This window comes from Paralichthys olivaceus, chromosome 10 (genome assembly GCF_024713975.1).
Source record: "Paralichthys olivaceus isolate ysfri-2021 chromosome 10, ASM2471397v2, whole genome shotgun sequence".
NCBI lineage: Eukaryota > Metazoa > Chordata > Actinopteri > Pleuronectiformes > Paralichthyidae > Paralichthys > Paralichthys olivaceus.
In genome coordinates, this window is record NC_091102.1 from 11,799,961 (window position 1) to 11,819,182 (window position 19,222).

The following is a 19,222-nucleotide window of genomic DNA, read 5'->3' on the forward strand; positions in this document are numbered from 1 at the left end:
GGTTCCATCTCCACTAATGTGGCTCTGCCCGATCCATTGGGACCATCCCCGAGCTTCTACGACCTTCGGAAATGGTGAAACCACCAAATCTATAAAAAAAAGTACAAGATATTTTTGAATAACTTTTCTTCTGAAAGTCCTAGAGACTTGTGCATTTCATGATTAATAAAGGGTGGCCTGCCACACAAACACACCGAATTTCAGCACGTTTCGAGCAAGCAGCGCGGAGTTATTCCAATTAATCCCTAATATGGGTTAGGGTTGCAATTAGGGTTAGGGTTAGGGTTGTGATTAGGGTTAGGGTTAGGGTTGCAATTAGGGTTAGGGTTGTGATTAGGGTTAGGGTTAGGGATGAATACCCATTGGAGCTCAAGATATTCTTCAATAACTTTTTTTCTGTAGGTCATAGAGACTTGGAAGTTGGTTCCATCTCCACTAATGTGACTATGCCCGATCCATTGGTACCACCCCCGAGCTTCTACGACCTTTGGAAGGGGTAGGGTTAGGGTTGTGATTAGTGTTTGATTTTTTGGTTGTGATTAGGGTTAGGGTTAGGGATGAAAACCTATAGGAGTTCAAGATATTGTTCAATAACTTTTTTTCTGAAGGTCATAGAGACTTGGAAGTTGGTTCCATCTCCACTAATGTGGCTCTGCCCGATCCATTGGGACCATCCCCGAGCTTCTACGACCTTTGGAAGGGGTAGGGTTAGGGTTGTGATTAGTGTTTGATTTTTTGGTTGTGATTAGGGTTAGGGTTAGGGATGAAAACCTATAGGAGTTCAAGATATTGTTCAATAACTTTTTTTCTGAAGGTCATAGAGACTTGGAAGTTGGTTCCATCTCCACTAATGTGGCTCTGCTCGATCCATTGGGACCATCCCCGAGCTTCTACGACCTTTGGAAATGGTGAAACCACCAAATCTATAAAAAAAAGTACAAGATATTTTTGAATAACTTTTCTTCTGAAAGTCCTAGAGACTTGTGCATTTCATGATTAATAAAGGGTGGCCTGCCACACAACCACACCGAATTTCAGCACGTTTCGAGCAAGCAGCGTGGAGTTATTCCAATTAATCCCTAATATGGGTTAGGGTTGCAATTAGGGTTAGGGTTAGGGTTGTGATTAGGGTTAGGGTTAGGGTTGCTATTAGGGTTAGGGTTAGGGATGAATACCCATTGGAGCTCAAGATATTCTTCAATAACTTTTTTTCTGTAGGTCATAGAGACTTGGAAGTTGGTTCCATCTCCACTAATGTGACTATGCCCGATCCATTGGTAACACCCCCGAGCTTCTACGACCTTTGGAAGGGGTAGGGTTAGGGTTGTGATTAGTGTTTGATTTTTTGGTTGTGATTAGGGTTAGGGTTTGGGATGAAAACCTATAGGAGTTCAAGATATTGTTCAATAACTTTTTTTCTGAAGGTCATAGAGACTTGGAAGTTGGTTCCATCTCCACTAATGTGGCTCTGCCCGATCCATTGGGACCATCCCCGAGCTTCTACGATCTTCGGAAATGGTGAAACCACCAAATCTATTAAAAAAAGTACAAGATATTTTTGAATAACTTTTCTTCTGAAAGTCCTAGAGACTTGTGCATTTCATGATTAATAAAGGGTGGCCTGCCACACAACCACACCGAATTTCAGCACGTTTCGAGCAAGCAGCGCGGAGTTATTCCAATTAATCCCTAATATGGGTTAGGGTTGCAATTAGGGTTAGGGTTAGGGTTGCAATTAGGGTTAGGGTTAGGGTTGTGATTAGGGTTAGGGTTAGGGTTGCTATTAGGGTTAGGGTTAGGGATGAATACCCATTGGAGCTCAAGATATTCTTCAATAACTTTTTTTCTGTAGGTCATAGAGACTTGGAAGTTGGTTCCATCTCCACTAATGTGACTATGCCCGATCCATTGGTAACACCCCCGAGCTTCTACGACCTTTGGAAGGGGTAGGGTTAGGGTTGTGATTAGTGTTTGATTTTTTGGTTGTGATTAGGGTTAGGGTTTGGGATGAAAACCTATAGGAGTTCAAGATATTGTTCAATAACTTTTTTTCTGAAGGTCATAGAGACTTGGAAGTTGGTTCCATCTCCACTAATGTGGCTCTGCCCGATCCATTGGGACCATCCCCGAGCTTCTACGACCTTCGGAAATGGTGAAACCACCAAATCTATAAAAAAAAGTACAAGATATTTTTGAATAACTTTTCTTCTGAAAGTCCTAGAGACTTGTGCATTTCATGATTAATAAAGGGTGGCCTGCCACACAACCACACCGAATTTCAGCACGTTTCGAGCAAGCAGCGCGGAGTTATTCCAATTAATCCCTAATATGGGTTAGGGTTGCAATTAGGGTTAGGGTTAGGGTTGTGATTAGGGTTAGGGTTAGGGTTGCTATTAGGGTTAGGGTTAGGGATGAATACCCATTGGAGCTCAAGATATTCTTCAATAACTTTTTTTCTGTAGGTCATAGAGACTTGGAAGTTGGTTCCATCTCCACTAATGTGACTATGCCCGATCCATTGGTACCACCCCCGAGCTTCTACGACCTTTGGAAGGGGTAGGGTTAGGGTTGTGATTAGTGTTTGATTTTTTGGTTGTGATTAGGGTTAGGGTTAGGGATGAAAACCTATAGGAGTTCAAGATATTGTTCAATAACTTTTTTTCTGAAGGTCATAGAGACTTGGAAGTTGGTTCCATCTCCACTAATGTGGCTCTGCCCGATCCATTGGGACCATCCCCGAGCTTCTACGACCTTTGGAAATGGTGAAACCACCAAATCTATAAAAAAAAGTACAAGATATTTTTGAATAACTTTTCTTCTGAAAGTCCTAGAGACTTGTGCATTTCATGATTAATAAAGGGTGGCCTGCCACACAACCACACCGAATTTCACCACGTTTCGAGCAAGCAGCGGGGAGTTATTCCAATTAATCCCTAATGTGGGTTAGGGTTGCAATTAGGGTTAGGGTTAGGGTTGCAATTAGGGTTAGGGTTAGGGTTGTGATTAGGGTTAGGGTTAGGGTTGCTATCAGGGTTAGGGTTAGGGATGAATACCCATTGGAGCTCAAGATATTCTTCAATAACTTTTTTTCTGTAGGTCATAGAGACTTGGAAGTTGGTTCCATCTCCACTAATGTGGCTATGCCCGATCCATTGGTACCACCCCCGAGCTTCTACGACCTTTGGAAGGGGTAGGGTTAGGGTTGTGATTAGTGTTTGATTTTTTGGTTGTGATTAGGGTTAGGGTTAGGGATGAAAACCTATAGGAGTTCAAGATATTGTTCAATAACTTTTTTTCTGAAGGTCATAGAGACTTGGAAGTTGGTTCCATCTCCACTAATGTGGCTCTGCCCGATCAATTGGGACCATCCCCGAGCTTCTACGACCTTCGGAAATGGTGAAACCACCAAATCTATAAAAAAAAGTACAAGATATTTTTGAATAACTTTTCTTCTGAAAGTCCTAGAGACTTGTGCATTTCATGATTAATAAAGGGTGGCCTGCCACACAACCACACCGAATTTCAGCACGTTTCGAGCAAGCAGCGCGGAGTTATTCCAATTAATCCCTAATATGGGTTAGGGTTGCAATTAGGGTTAGGGTTAGGGTTAGGGTTGCAATTAGGGTTAGGGTTAGGGTTGTGATTAGGGTTAGGGTTGCTATTAGGTTTAGGGATGAATACCCATTGGAGCTCAAGATATTCTTCAATAACTTTTTTTCTGTAGGTCATAGAGACTTGGAAGTTGGTTCCATCTCCACTAATGTGACTATGCCCGATCCATTGGTACCACCCCCGAGCTTCTACGACCTTTGGAAGGGGTAGGATTAGGGTTGTGATTAGTGTTTGATTTTTTGGTTGTGATTAGGGTTAGGGTTTGGGATGAAAACCTATAGGAGTTCAAGATATTGTTCAATAACTTTTTTTCTGAAGGTCATAGAGACTTGGAAGTTGGTTCCATCTCCACTAATGTGGCTCTGCCCGATCCATTGGGACCATCCCCGAGCTTCTACGACCTTCGGAAATGGTGAAACCACCAAATCTATAAAAAAAAGTACAAGATATTTTTGAATAACTTTTCTTCTGAAAGTCCTAGAGACTTGTGCATTTCATGATTAATAAAGGGTGGCCTGCCACACAAACACACCGAATTTCAGCACGTTTCGAGCAAGCAGCGCGGAGTTATTCCAATTAATCCCTAATATGGGTTAGGGTTGCAATTAGGGTTAGGGTTAGGGTTGCAATTAGGGTTAGGGTTAGGGTTGTGATTAGGGTTAGGGTTAGGGTTGCAATTAGGGTTAGGGTTGTGATTAGGGTTAGGGTTTGGGATGAAAACCTATAGGAGTTCAAGATATTGTTCAATAACTTTTTTTCTGAAGGTCATAGAGACTTGGAAGTTGGTTCCATCTCCACTAATGTGGCTCTGCCCGATCCATTGGGACCATCCCCGAGCTTCTACGACCTTCGGAAATGGTGAAACCACCAAATCTATAAAAAAAAGTACAAGATATTTTTGAATAACTTTTCTTCTGAAAGTCCTAGAGACTTGTGCATTTCATGATTAATAAAGGGTGGCCTGCCACACAAACACACCGAATTTCAGCACGTTTCGAGCAAGCAGCGCGGAGTTATTCCAATTAATCCCTAATATGGGTTAGGGTTGCAATTAGGGTTAGGGTTAGGGTTGTGATTAGGGTTAGGGTTAGGGTTGCAATTAGGGTTAGGGTTGTGATTAGGGTTAGGGTTAGGGATGAATACCCATTGGAGCTCAAGATATTCTTCAATAACTTTTTTTCTGTAGGTCATAGAGACTTGGAAGTTGGTTCCATCTCCACTAATGTGACTATGCCCGATCCATTGGTACCACCCCCGAGCTTCTACGACCTTTGGAAGGGGTAGGGTTAGGGTTGTGATTAGTGTTTGATTTTTTGGTTGTGATTAGGGTTAGGGTTAGGGATGAAAACCTATAGGAGTTCAAGATATTGTTCAATAACTTTTTTTCTGAAGGTCATAGAGACTTGGAAGTTGGTTCCATCTCCACTAATGTGGCTCTGCCCGATCCATTGGGACCATCCCCGAGCTTCTACGACCTTTGGAAGGGGTAGGGTTAGGGTTGTGATTAGTGTTTGATTTTTTGGTTGTGATTAGGGTTAGGGTTAGGGATGAAAACCTATAGGAGTTCAAGATATTGTTCAATAACTTTTTTTCTGAAGGTCATAGAGACTTGGAAGTTGGTTCCATCTCCACTAATGTGGCTCTGCTCGATCCATTGGGACCATCCCCGAGCTTCTACGACCTTTGGAAATGGTGAAACCACCAAATCTATAAAAAAAAGTACAAGATATTTTTGAATAACTTTTCTTCTGAAAGTCCTAGAGACTTGTGCATTTCATGATTAATAAAGGGTGGCCTGCCACACAACCACACCGAATTTCAGCACGTTTCGAGCAAGCAGCGTGGAGTTATTCCAATTAATCCCTAATATGGGTTAGGGTTGCAATTAGGGTTAGGGTTAGGGTTGTGATTAGGGTTAGGGTTAGGGTTGCTATTAGGGTTAGGGTTAGGGATGAATACCCATTGGAGCTCAAGATATTCTTCAATAACTTTTTTTCTGTAGGTCATAGAGACTTGGAAGTTGGTTCCATCTCCACTAATGTGACTATGCCCGATCCATTGGTAACACCCCCGAGCTTCTACGACCTTTGGAAGGGGTAGGGTTAGGGTTGTGATTAGTGTTTGATTTTTTGGTTGTGATTAGGGTTAGGGTTTGGGATGAAAACCTATAGGAGTTCAAGATATTGTTCAATAACTTTTTTTCTGAAGGTCATAGAGACTTGGAAGTTGGTTCCATCTCCACTAATGTGGCTCTGCCCGATCCATTGGGACCATCCCCGAGCTTCTACGATCTTCGGAAATGGTGAAACCACCAAATCTATTAAAAAAAGTACAAGATATTTTTGAATAACTTTTCTTCTGAAAGTCCTAGAGACTTGTGCATTTCATGATTAATAAAGGGTGGCCTGCCACACAACCACACCGAATTTCAGCACGTTTCGAGCAAGCAGCGCGGAGTTATTCCAATTAATCCCTAATATGGGTTAGGGTTGCAATTAGGGTTAGGGTTAGGGTTGCAATTAGGGTTAGGGTTAGGGTTGTGATTAGGGTTAGGGTTAGGGTTGCTATTAGGGTTAGGGTTAGGGATGAATACCCATTGGAGCTCAAGATATTCTTCAATAACTTTTTTTCTGTAGGTCATAGAGACTTGGAAGTTGGTTCCATCTCCACTAATGTGACTATGCCCGATCCATTGGTAACACCCCCGAGCTTCTACGACCTTTGGAAGGGGTAGGGTTAGGGTTGTGATTAGTGTTTGATTTTTTGGTTGTGATTAGGGTTAGGGTTTGGGATGAAAACCTATAGGAGTTCAAGATATTGTTCAATAACTTTTTTTCTGAAGGTCATAGAGACTTGGAAGTTGGTTCCATCTCCACTAATGTGGCTCTGCCCGATCCATTGGGACCATCCCCGAGCTTCTACGACCTTCGGAAATGGTGAAACCACCAAATCTATAAAAAAAAGTACAAGATATTTTTGAATAACTTTTCTTCTGAAAGTCCTAGAGACTTGTGCATTTCATGATTAATAAAGGGTGGCCTGCCACACAACCACACCGAATTTCAGCACGTTTCGAGCAAGCAGCGCGGAGTTATTCCAATTAATCCCTAATATGGGTTAGGGTTGCAATTAGGGTTAGGGTTAGGGTTGTGATTAGGGTTAGGGTTAGGGTTGCTATTAGGGTTAGGGTTAGGGATGAATACCCATTGGAGCTCAAGATATTCTTCAATAACTTTTTTTCTGTAGGTCATAGAGACTTGGAAGTTGGTTCCATCTCCACTAATGTGACTATGCCCGATCCATTGGTACCACCCCCGAGCTTCTACGACCTTTGGAAGGGGTAGGGTTAGGGTTGTGATTAGTGTTTGATTTTTTGGTTGTGATTAGGGTTAGGGTTAGGGATGAAAACCTATAGGAGTTCAAGATATTGTTCAATAACTTTTTTTCTGAAGGTCATAGAGACTTGGAAGTTGGTTCCATCTCCACTAATGTGGCTCTGCCCGATCCATTGGGACCATCCCCGAGCTTCTACGACCTTTGGAAATGGTGAAACCACCAAATCTATAAAAAAAAGTACAAGATATTTTTGAATAACTTTTCTTCTGAAAGTCCTAGAGACTTGTGCATTTCATGATTAATAAAGGGTGGCCTGCCACACAACCACACCGAATTTCACCACGTTTCGAGCAAGCAGCGGGGAGTTATTCCAATTAATCCCTAATGTGGGTTAGGGTTGCAATTAGGGTTAGGGTTAGGGTTGCAATTAGGGTTAGGGTTAGGGTTGTGATTAGGGTTAGGGTTAGGGTTGCTATCAGGGTTAGGGTTAGGGATGAATACCCATTGGAGCTCAAGATATTCTTCAATAACTTTTTTTCTGTAGGTCATAGAGACTTGGAAGTTGGTTCCATCTCCACTAATGTGGCTATGCCCGATCCATTGGTACCACCCCCGAGCTTCTACGACCTTTGGAAGGGGTAGGGTTAGGGTTGTGATTAGTGTTTGATTTTTTGGTTGTGATTAGGGTTAGGGTTAGGGATGAAAACCTATAGGAGTTCAAGATATTGTTCAATAACTTTTTTTCTGAAGGTCATAGAGACTTGGAAGTTGGTTCCATCTCCACTAATGTGGCTCTGCCCGATCAATTGGGACCATCCCCGAGCTTCTACGACCTTCGGAAATGGTGAAACCACCAAATCTATAAAAAAAAGTACAAGATATTTTTGAATAACTTTTCTTCTGAAAGTCCTAGAGACTTGTGCATTTCATGATTAATAAAGGGTGGCCTGCCACACAACCACACCGAATTTCAGCACGTTTCGAGCAAGCAGCGCGGAGTTATTCCAATTAATCCCTAATATGGGTTAGGGTTGCAATTAGGGTTAGGGTTAGGGTTAGGGTTGCAATTAGGGTTAGGGTTAGGGTTGTGATTAGGGTTAGGGTTGCTATTAGGTTTAGGGATGAATACCCATTGGAGCTCAAGATATTCTTCAATAACTTTTTTTCTGTAGGTCATAGAGACTTGGAAGTTGGTTCCATCTCCACTAATGTGACTATGCCCGATCCATTGGTACCACCCCCGAGCTTCTACGACCTTTGGAAGGGGTAGGATTAGGGTTGTGATTAGTGTTTGATTTTTTGGTTGTGATTAGGGTTAGGGTTTGGGATGAAAACCTATAGGAGTTCAAGATATTGTTCAATAACTTTTTTTCTGAAGGTCATAGAGACTTGGAAGTTGGTTCCATCTCCACTAATGTGGCTCTGCCCGATCCATTGGGACCATCCCCGAGCTTCTACGACCTTCGGAAATGGTGAAACCACCAAATCTATAAAAAAAAGTACAAGATATTTTTGAATAACTTTTCTTCTGAAAGTCCTAGAGACTTGTGCATTTCATGATTAATAAAGGGTGGCCTGCCACACAAACACACCGAATTTCAGCACGTTTCGAGCAAGCAGCGCGGAGTTATTCCAATTAATCCCTAATATGGGTTAGGGTTGCAATTAGGGTTAGGGTTAGGGTTGCAATTAGGGTTAGGGTTAGGGTTGTGATTAGGGTTAGGGTTAGGGTTGCAATTAGGGTTAGGGTTGTGATTAGGGTTAGGGTTAGGGATGAATACCCATTGGAGCTCAAGATATTCTTCAATAACTTTTTTTCTGTAGGTCATAGAGACTTGGAAGTTGGTTCCATCTCCACTAATGTGACTATGCCCGATCCATTGGTACCACCCCCGAGCTTCTACGACCTTTGGAAGGGGTAGGGTTAGGGTTGTGATTAGTGTTTGATTTTTTGGTTGTGATTAGGGTTAGGGTTAGGGATGAAAACCTATAGGAGTTCAAGATATTGTTCAATAACTTTTTTTCTGAAGGTCATAGAGACTTGGAAGTTGGTTCCATCTCCACTAATGTGGCTCTGCCCGATCCATTGGGACCATCCCCGAGCTTCTACGACCTTCGGAAATGGTGAAACCACCAAATCTATAAAAAAAAGTACAAGATATTTTTGAATAACTTTTCTTCTGAAAGTCCTAGAGACTTGTGCATTTCCTGATTAATAAAGGGTAGCCTGCCACACAACCACACCGAATTTCACCACGTTTCGAGCAAGCAGCGCGGAGTTATTCCAATTAATCCCTAATATGGGTTAGGGTTGCAATTAGGGTTAGGGTTAGGGTTGCAATTAGGGTTAGGGTTAGGGTTGTGATTAGGGTTAGGGTTAGGGTTGCTATTAGGGTTAGGGTTTGGGATGAATATCCATTGGAGCTCAAGATATTCTTCAATAACTTTTTTTCTGTAGGTCATAGAGACTTGGAAGTTGGTTCCATCTCCACTAATGTGGCTATGCCCGATCCATTGGTACCACCCCCGAGCTTCTACGACCTTTGGAAGGGGTAGGGTTAGGGTTGTGATTAGTGTTTGATTTTTTGGTTGTGATTAGGGTTAGGGTTAGGGATGAAAACCTATAGGAGTTCAAGATATTGTTCAATAACTTTTTTTCTGAAGGTCATAGAGACTTGGAAGTTGGTTCCATCTCCACTAATATGGCTCTGCCCGATCCATTGGGACCATCCCCGAGCTTCTACGACCTTCGGAAATGGTGAAACCACCAAATCTATAAAAAAAAGTACAAGATATTTTTGAATAACTTTTCTTCTGAAAGTCCTAGAGACTTGTGCATTTCATGATTAATAAAGGGTGGCCTGCCACACAACCACACCGAATGTCAGCACGTTTCGAGGAAGCAGCGCGGAGTTATTCCAATTAATCCCTAATATGGGTTAGGGTTGCAATTAGGGTTAGGGTTAGGGTTAGGGTTGCAATTAGGGTTAGGGTTAGGGTTGTGATTAGGGTTAGGGTTAGGGTTGCTATTAGGGTTAGGGTTAGGGATGAATACCCATTGGAGCTCAAGATATTCTTCAATAACTTTTTTTCTGTAGGTCATAGAGACTTGGAAGTTGGTTCCATCTCCACTAATATGACTATGCCCGATCCATTGGTACCACCCCCCAAGCTTCTACGACCTTTGGAAGGGGTAGGGTTAGGGTTGTGATTAGTGTTTGATTTTTTGGTTGTGATTAGGGTTAGGGTTAGGGATGAAAACCTATAGGAGTTCAAGATATTGTTCAATAACTTTTTTTCTGAAGGTCATAGAGACTTGGAAGTTGGTTCCATCTCCACTAATGTGGCTCTGCCCGATCCATTGGGACCATCCCCGAGCTTCTACGACCTTCGGAAATGGTGAAACCACCAAATCTATAAAAAAAAGTAAAAGATATTTTTGAATAACTTTTCTTCTGAAAGACCTAGAGACTTGTGCATTTCATGATTAATAAAGGGTGGCCTGCCACACAACCACACCGAATTTCAGCACGTTTCGAGCAAGCAGCGCGGAGTTATTCCAATTAATCCCTAATATGGGTTAGGGTTGCAATTAGGGTTAGGGTTAGGGTTAGGGTTGCAATTAGGGTTAGGGTTAGGGTTGTGATTAGGGTTAGGGTTAGGGTTGCTATTAGGGTTAGGGTTAGGGATGAATACCCATTGGAGCTCAAGATATTCTTCAATAACTTTTTTTCTGAAGGTCATAGAGACTTGGAAGTTGGTTCCATCTCCACTAATGTGGCTATGCCCGATCCATTGGTACCACCCCCGAGCTTCTACGACCTTTGGAAGGGGTAGGGTTAGGGTTGTGATTAGTGTTTGATTTTTTGGTTGTGATTAGGGTTAGGGTTAGGGATGAAAACCTATAGGAGTTCAAGATATTGTTCAATAACTTTTTTTCTGAAGGTCATAGAGACTTGGAAGTTGGTTCCATCTCCACTAATGTGGCTCTGCCCGATCCATTGGGACCATCCCCGAGCTTCTACCACCTTCGGAAATGGTGAAACCACCAAATCTATAAAAAAAAGTACAAGATATTTTTGAATAACTTTTCTTCTGAAAGTCCTAGAGACTTGTGCATTTCCTGATTAATAAAGGGTGGCCTGCCACACAACCACACCGAATTTCAGCACGTTTCGAGCAAGCAGCGCGGAGTTACTCCAATTAATCCCTAATATGGGTTAGGGTTGCAATTAGGGTTAGGGTTAGGGTTAGGGTTAGGGTTGCAATTAGGGTTAGGGTTAGGGTTGTGATTAGGGTTAGGGTTGCTTTTAGGGTTAGGGTTAGGGATGAATACCCATTGGAGCTCAAGATATTCTTCAATAACTTTTTTTCTGTAGGTCATAGAGACTTGGAAGTTGGTTCCATCTCCACTAATGTGGCTATGCCCGATCCATTGGTACCACCCCCGAGCTTCTACGACCTTTGGAAGGGGTAGGGTTAGGGTTGTGATTAGTGTTTGATTTTTTGGTTGTGACTAGGTTTAGGGTTAGGGATGAAAACCTATAGGAGTTCAAGATATTGTTCAATAACTTTTTTTCTGAAGGTCATAGAGACTTGGAAGTTGGTTCCATCTCCACTAATGTGGCTCTGCCCGATCCATTGGGACCATCCCCGAGCTTCTACGACCTTCGGAAATGGTGAAACCACCAAATCTATTTAAAAAAGTACAAGATATTTTTGAATAACTTTTCTTCTGAAAGTCCTAGAGACTTGTGCATTTCATGATTAATAAAGGGTGGCCTGCCACACAACCACACCGAATGTCAGCACGTTTCGAGCAAGCAGCGCGGAGTTATTCCAATTAATCCCTAATATGGGTTAGGGTTGCAATTAGGGTTAGGGTTAGGGTTAGGGTTGCAATTAGGGTTAGGGTTAGGGTTGCTATTAGGGTTAGGGTTAGGGATGAATACCCATTGGAGCTCAAGATATTCTTCAATAACTTTTTTTCTGTAGGTCATAGAGACTTGGAAGTTGGTTCCATCTCCACTAATGTGACTATGCCCGATCCATTGGTACCACCCCCGAGCTTCTACGACCTTTGGAAGGGGTAGGGTTAGGGTTGTGATTAGTGTTTGATTTTTTGGTTGTGATTAGGGTTAGGGTTAGGGATGAAAACCTATAGGAGTTCAAGATATTGTTCAATAACTTTTTTTCTGAAGGTTATAGAGACTTGGAAGTTGGTTCCATCTCCACTAATGTGGCTCTGCCCGATCCATTGGGACCATCCCCGAGCTTCTACGACCTTCGGAAATGGTGAAACCACCAAATCTATAAAAAAAAGTACAAGATATTTTTGAATAACTTTTCTTCTGAAAGTCCTAGAGACTTGTGCATTTCATGATTAATAAAGGGTGGCCTGCCACACAACTTTACCGAATTTCAGCACGTTTCGAGCAAGCAGCGCAGAGTTATTCCAATTAATCCCTAATATGGGTTAGGGTTGCAATTAGGGTTAGGGTTAGGGTTAGGGTTGCAATTAGGGTTAGGGTTAGGGTTGCTATTAGGGTTAGGGTTAGGGATGAATACCCATTGGAGCTCAAGATATTCTTCAATAACTTTTTTTCTGTAGGTCATAGAGACTTGGAAGTTGGTTCCATCTCCACTAATGTGGCTCTGCCCGATCCATTGGGACCATCCCCGAGCTTCTACCACCTTCGGAAATGGTGAAACCACCAAATCTATAAAAAAAAGTACAAGATATTTTTGAATAACTTTTCTTCTGAAAGTCCTAGAGACTTGTGCATTTCCTGATTAATAAAGGGTGGCCTGCCACACAACCACACCGAATTTCAGCACGTTTCGAGCAAGCAGCGCGGAGTTACTCCAATTAATCCCTAATATGGGTTAGGGTTGCAATTAGGGTTAGGGTTAGGGTTAGGGTTAGGGTTGCAATTAGGGTTAGGGTTAGGGTTGTGATTAGGGTTAGGGTTGCTTTTAGGGTTAGGGTTAGGGATGAATACCCATTGGAGCTCAAGATATTCTTCAATAACTTTTTTTCTGTAGGTCATAGAGACTTGGAAGTTGGTTCCATCTCCACTAATGTGGCTATGCCCGATCCATTGGTACCACCCCCGAGCTTCTACGACCTTTGGAAGGGGTAGGGTTAGGGTTGTGATTAGTGTTTGATTTTTTGGTTGTGATTAGGTTTAGGGTTAGGGATGAAAACCTATAGGAGTTCAAGATATTGTTCAATAACTTTTTTTCTGAAGGTCATAGAGACTTGGAAGTTGGTTCCATCTCCACTAATGTGGCTCTGCCCGATCCATTGGGACCATCCCCGAGCTTCTACGACCTTCGGAAATGGTGAAACCACCAAATCTATTTAAAAAAGTACAAGATATTTTTGAATAACTTTTCTTCTGAAAGTCCTAGAGACTTGTGCATTTCATGATTAATAAAGGGTGGCCTGCCACACAACCACACCAAATTTCAGCACGTTTCGAGCAAGCAGCGCGGAGTTATTCCAATTAATCCCTAATATGGGTTAGGGTTGCAATTAGGGTTAGGGTTAGGGTTGTGATTAGGGTTAGGGTTAGGGTTGCTATTAGGGTTAGGGTTAGGGATGAATACCCATTGGAGCTCAAGATATTCTTCAATAACTTTTTTTCTGTAGGTCATAGAGACTTGGAAGTTGGTTCCATCTCCACTAATGTGGCTATGCCCGATCCATTGGTACCACCCCCGAGCTTCTACGACCTTTGGAAGGGGTAGGGTTAGGGTTGTGATTAGTGTTTGATTTTTTGGTTGTGATTAGGGTTAGGGTTAGGGATGAAAACCTATAGGAGTTCAAGATATTGTTCAATAACTTTTTTTCTGAAGGTCATAGAGACTTGGAAGTTGGTTCCATCTCCACTAATGTGGCTCTGCCCGATCCATTGGGACCATCCCCGAGCTTCTACGACCTTCGGAAATGGTGAAACCACCAAATCTATAAAAAAAAGTACAAGATATTTTTGAATAACTTTTCTTCTGAAAGTCCTAGAGACTTGTGCATTTCATGATTAATAAAGGGTGGCCTGCCACACAACCACACCGAATTTCAGCACGTTTCGAGCAAGCAGCGCGGAGTTATTCCAATTAATCCCTAATATGGGTTAGGGTTGCAATTAGGGTTAGGGTTAGGGTTAGGGTTGCAATTAGGGTTAGGGTTAGGGTTGTGATTAGGGTTAGGGTTAGGGTTGCTATTAGGGTTAGGGTTAGGGATGAATACCCATTGGAGCTCAAGATATTCTTCAATAACTTTTTTTCTGTAGGTCATAGAGACTTGGAAGTTGGTTCCATCTCCACTAATGTGGCTATGCCCGATCCATTGGTACCACCCCCGAGCTTCTACGACCTTTGGAAGGGGTAGGGTTAGGGTTGTGATTAGTGTTTGATTTTTTGGTTGTGATTAGGGTTAGGGTTAGGGATGAAAACCTATAGGAGTTCAAGATATTGTTCAATAACTTTTTTTCTGAAGGTCATAGAGACTTGGAAGTTGGTTCCATCTCCACTAATGTGGCTCTGCCCGATCCATTGGGACCATCCCCGAGCTTCTACGACCTTCGGAAATGGTGAAACCACCAAATCTATTAAAAAAAGTACAAGATATTTTTGAATAACTTTTCTTCTGAAAGTCCTAGAGACTTGTGCATTTCATGATTAATAAAGGGTGGCCTGCCACACAACCACACCGAATTTCAGCACGTTTCGAGCAAGCAGCGCGGAGTTATTCCAATTAATCCCTAATATGGGTTAGGGTTGCAATTAGGGTTAGGGTTAGGGTTGTGATTAGGGTTAGGGTTAGGGTTGCTATTAGGGTTAGGGTTAGGGATGAATACCCATTGGAGCTCAAGATATTCTTCAATAACTTTTTTTCTGTAGGTCATAGAGACTTGGAAGTTGGTTCCATCTCCACTAATGTGGCTATGCCCGATCCATTGGTACCACCCCCGAGCTTCTACGACCTTTGGAAGGGGTAGGGTTAGGGTTGTGATTAGTGTTTGATTTTTTGGTTGTGAGTAGGGTTAGGGTTAGGGATGAAACCTATAGGAGTTCAAGATATTGTTCAAGACTTGGAAGTTGGTTCCATCTCCACTAATGTGGCTCTGCCCGATCCATTGGGACCATCCCCGAGCTTCTATGACCTTCAGAAATGGTGAAACCACCAAATAAAATAAAAAAGTACAAGATATTTTTGAATAACTTTTTTTCTGAAAGTCATAGAGACTTGAGCATTTCATGATTAATAAAGGGTAGCCTGCCACGCGACCATACCGAATTTCAGCACGTTTCGAGCAAGCAGCGCAGAGTTATTCACTCTATGGTGAATATGGGCTAGGGTTGCAATTAGGGTTAGGGTTGTGATTAGGGTTAGGGTTAGGGTTGTGATTAGGGTTAGGGTTAGGGATGAAAACTTATAGGAGTTCAAGATATTCTTCAATAACTTTTTTTCTGAAGGTCATAGAGATTTAATAAACCAGTATGAATAGTTCACATGTTTTTTTCTCCAAGACTGAAATAGTGTGATGAAAAAAAGATCCTGTAAGTCATTATAATGACTTATTATCTCACAATAATGACTTAGTATCTCATGATAATGAGAAACGTTGCATATGCCTATGTGTTGTTTCCTCATATGCACCAACGCAACAGAAGCAAATGGATGTGGCAAAGCTTAGCATATCCAGATGGATGTGGATTCACATTCATTTGGAAATGTTAGTGGTTTTAGAGGAAACACATGATGAAACCTTATTTTAACTTCACCTGGTTCACTGTCTCTAAACTATGGCTTCTCTGCTGCACCTGCCCTCAGTCAGTAATGGGCTTCCACACAGTTTTTGCTGTTTTATCATTTAAGTCAGACGACCCATGTCACAGTCTGAAACTGCTGAATCTTGGTTTTGTTGCCCACTCAATACAGTCGCTGTTAGAACACAGTGTAACAGTTCACCAGACCCACCAGGAGACCTGATCAAATACTTAAAGGATAAACAGAATAAAACCGAGCAAACTGCTTAAATACATCAGGAATAATAAAATGACACACAGTTTTGAACTTGTCGTGAGGGGGCTGGGAGAGCACCTCCACCTGAACCACAGGATCAATCAGCGCAGGTGAGAGCTGTTAGCTGATTGATCCTCAGGTTTAAAAGGCAGCAGCCGCACTGCCAGAGAGGAACATGGACACACAAGAGACACTACTGAGTTGTAAAGCTACATGCCACAAATGCTGGATTTATGTTGGTTTTGAATATTATTTTGGCACCTGGTCTCTAAATAAAAGGTTAAAATTCCAAATGGTTTGTCTCTGGCTGCTGTGGCGAAACCCCAGTGTAAACATTTACTGCCTGACCTCCTATACTTGACATTTATTTTGATGATTAGGAATATAAAAATATTTAATTGAATTACTTTTTGTAAAGTTGGATGACACTGCTCCACTTCCTCCCACTGTGCAAAAATTAATGATTGAGGTGCTGCTATGCTATCTTTGCAGTGATGATGTCACCTAGAGCAAGATTCTGTGTGGTAGTGATCATGGAGTTGCGAGTTGCTGTATTTAGGCTTTGTCAATAGTGCAAATAGCCGTATAATTAAATAAAACCAAACTTGAACATACATCAGTATAATTATAACTGCATAAATCACTGAATGACTGAAACCATCTTCAGAAAAAAAAGTCTGATGTACTTTTTCTCTTAGTTTGGCCCATGTCCCACCTGCTAACATGGAGACAGCTAGATTTATGACCAATATACAGCAGCCAGCCACCAGAGGCGATCAATTTTTGTGTGTGTGTCTGAACTTTAGGGGATCTGTCATGATACCTATCATAATTTATTATTCTGAGTTCTTTCTTTATCTTCATAACCTCCATTATAAAAAAAAAAAAAGAAAACTTGGTGGTTGGAGATGTCCTCCTCAAAGTCATTCTCTGATTGTGGTTTGGAACATTTGTTGTTTAAAAGACGAGGGGATGTACAAGTACATGTCTCTGGTGTTTTATCAACTACAGTGGGGAAAAAGGAAGACAGCAGAGTTGAGTCCAGAAAACCCAGTGTCATGCACCTCTAAGGCCTGATTTGCTTTGACACAGCTCCCTTTGCTTTTCCCTGTTTTCCATTGTTTACACTGTCATATAGTGAGAGCAGGACACATTTCAGCCATGCACACAAAGCATTTCAAATCAAACAGCTTTGGTCGGACATCAGACATGTCCAGGACTGAAAAACCAGCCTGTGCAGACTTCTGTAAAAGCACATTTTAAGCTGGGAGGACAGAGCATGTTGAAGTAACACAAGAAAATGTATAATTATTCTTATTAATTATCGTACCAGTACATTTTCTTTATTTTTGCTTTATTTATTTTTTTAAGTTGTCACCTCCCACACTGCAAAAAATAGTATGTTAAGTGTCCACAGCCATCACTGGCAGCGTGTGTAGTTCTATTGCTATAATGCACATGAGTGGGTGGAGGAGGAAGCTGGCAGGAGCTGTTGTTGGAGGCTGGATCTGCTGGAAGCAGGATGTACCAGTGTGAAACCAGAACATATCAAACATGAGAATAAATCAGGACGAAAGGTTCGTTTGTACAATTTTAAAGTGTAATGATCAGAACATCCATCCATCCATCATCCATCCATCCAAAACTGATCATTGAGACTGACTCTCATTATATGTTTTGTGGTGTCTGACCACGGTTCCAGTGACACACCTCCAGTCAGCATGGAACCTGAAATAGACACACAAATGAACAGCAGGTGGTATTTTTAGCTGGAATTATTACAGACAGAGACAGACAGCATCACGGTGCCTGAAACTCAGGGCTGGCTCATTATTATTTAGCACAAATAAGACATTTTATTCACTGCACTCTACCGACCTTGTTTTTTTCCCCTCTAATGCTAGCCGGCTGCAGGATGAGCAACACAACTCTGTCATTTTGTGTTTTTTCTGGCTTTGACAAGTCAGAAAGGAAATGACAGGAGAAAAAATGTTGGTGTAGGAGTTTCCTCAACAAATCCATATAAATAACCAAGAAAACAAAAATCTGTCTGTCAAACCTGCAATGTAATATTTACTTTGTGAATCAGGCATTACCTAGAAAACAAATGCTGCCTCTATACGTGGGAACTGTGTGAACATAGCCAATTTGACATTATCCATATCTGTTAAAGGGGATGCTGGTTATTAAAAGGTTGTTCAGCATTATCCGGTGTTGCCTGATGTCCTAAATATAGAGCTTGGACGAAACCGAATCATAATAAGGTTGACCAAACGTGTGCGATACAGGCATTTCCACGGTAAATGCTGAATTCACACCTGCCACACAAAGCTCATTATCACTCCTAGCAGCAGCAGCGTCTTTTGTCTACTACTCTGGCAAAAAGTGTCTCCATGCCTTTAACCCTCGCCTCATTTGTCCACTGTTAAGGAGCAGAAGCGCCATCTAGTGCTCAGCGCAAGTACAGCTGAGCCCTTAAATGAGCAGTCTTGTAAACTCACCTTCTTTTCTCTGGGATTAATTTTCTCTCTGTGTCTCGCTCTCTTCTTTTGGAGGCTGGAGTCTCAGCTGATGTCAGACATTCAGACCATCCTGCAGCTGCTGCAGAGACAGCCGACTCTGGGACCTCCAGCCTACAGCACTGTGACTGCCAGCCCAGACTATCACAGACCTGCTGTAAAGGTTCAGCCAGTTGCTCTCCCCGCAAACCATTTTTTCAGCCATACAGCAACTCAAGTAAGGATGTTATCATTTTATTTTATTTAATGAGTCAGGTTATTTCTACACATACACATGAGGCATTGTGGGGTTTTTTCTTCGACGCTGAAGTCGAGCATCAGCTGGTGTAACAATCCTCAATCACATCGCTCCAAGTCATTAGTGATGTTCAGGGAGAAAATCAGGCAGTCTCTATAACCTTATAAGCTCCTGCTGTTTAATGTAGCTCTGCTCATACCTACTTTACACTGTGACTGATGAGCGTCGTGATGGTTTGTCTGGCACAGTTCTTGCAATAAAATTGGATTAATCACAGGAAAGAATCTGAGGCATAAGTTTTATGATTTTCAACTTATCTGACACCATCTTAATTTCTAAACGAGCAGTAGTTCTGTTTACATAAACAGAGCAAGATTCCTTTGGATTTACCAATGACCGGATTTGAATTTGGAGGTCAAAGGTTGTGGTCACTGCGACCTCACAAACCTTTTTTAGTCTTGTGAGTGCATTATCTTAAGAACAGCT

At 42.0% G+C, this 19,222-nt stretch overlaps 1 protein-coding gene across 1 annotated transcript in view; it reads left to right on the forward strand.

The window, feature by feature from the left end:
- Positions 1 to 19,222, forward strand: part of LOC109631183 (voltage-gated inwardly rectifying potassium channel KCNH7) — a 94,128-nt gene that overhangs the window by 71,953 nt on the left and 2,953 nt on the right. The window contains exon 14 of the mRNA XM_020089793.2: positions 18,535 to 18,715. Coding sequence (XP_019945352.2) covers positions 18,535 to 18,715 — 181 coding nt within the window. The remainder of the gene's footprint in view (positions 1 to 18,534; positions 18,716 to 19,222) is intronic.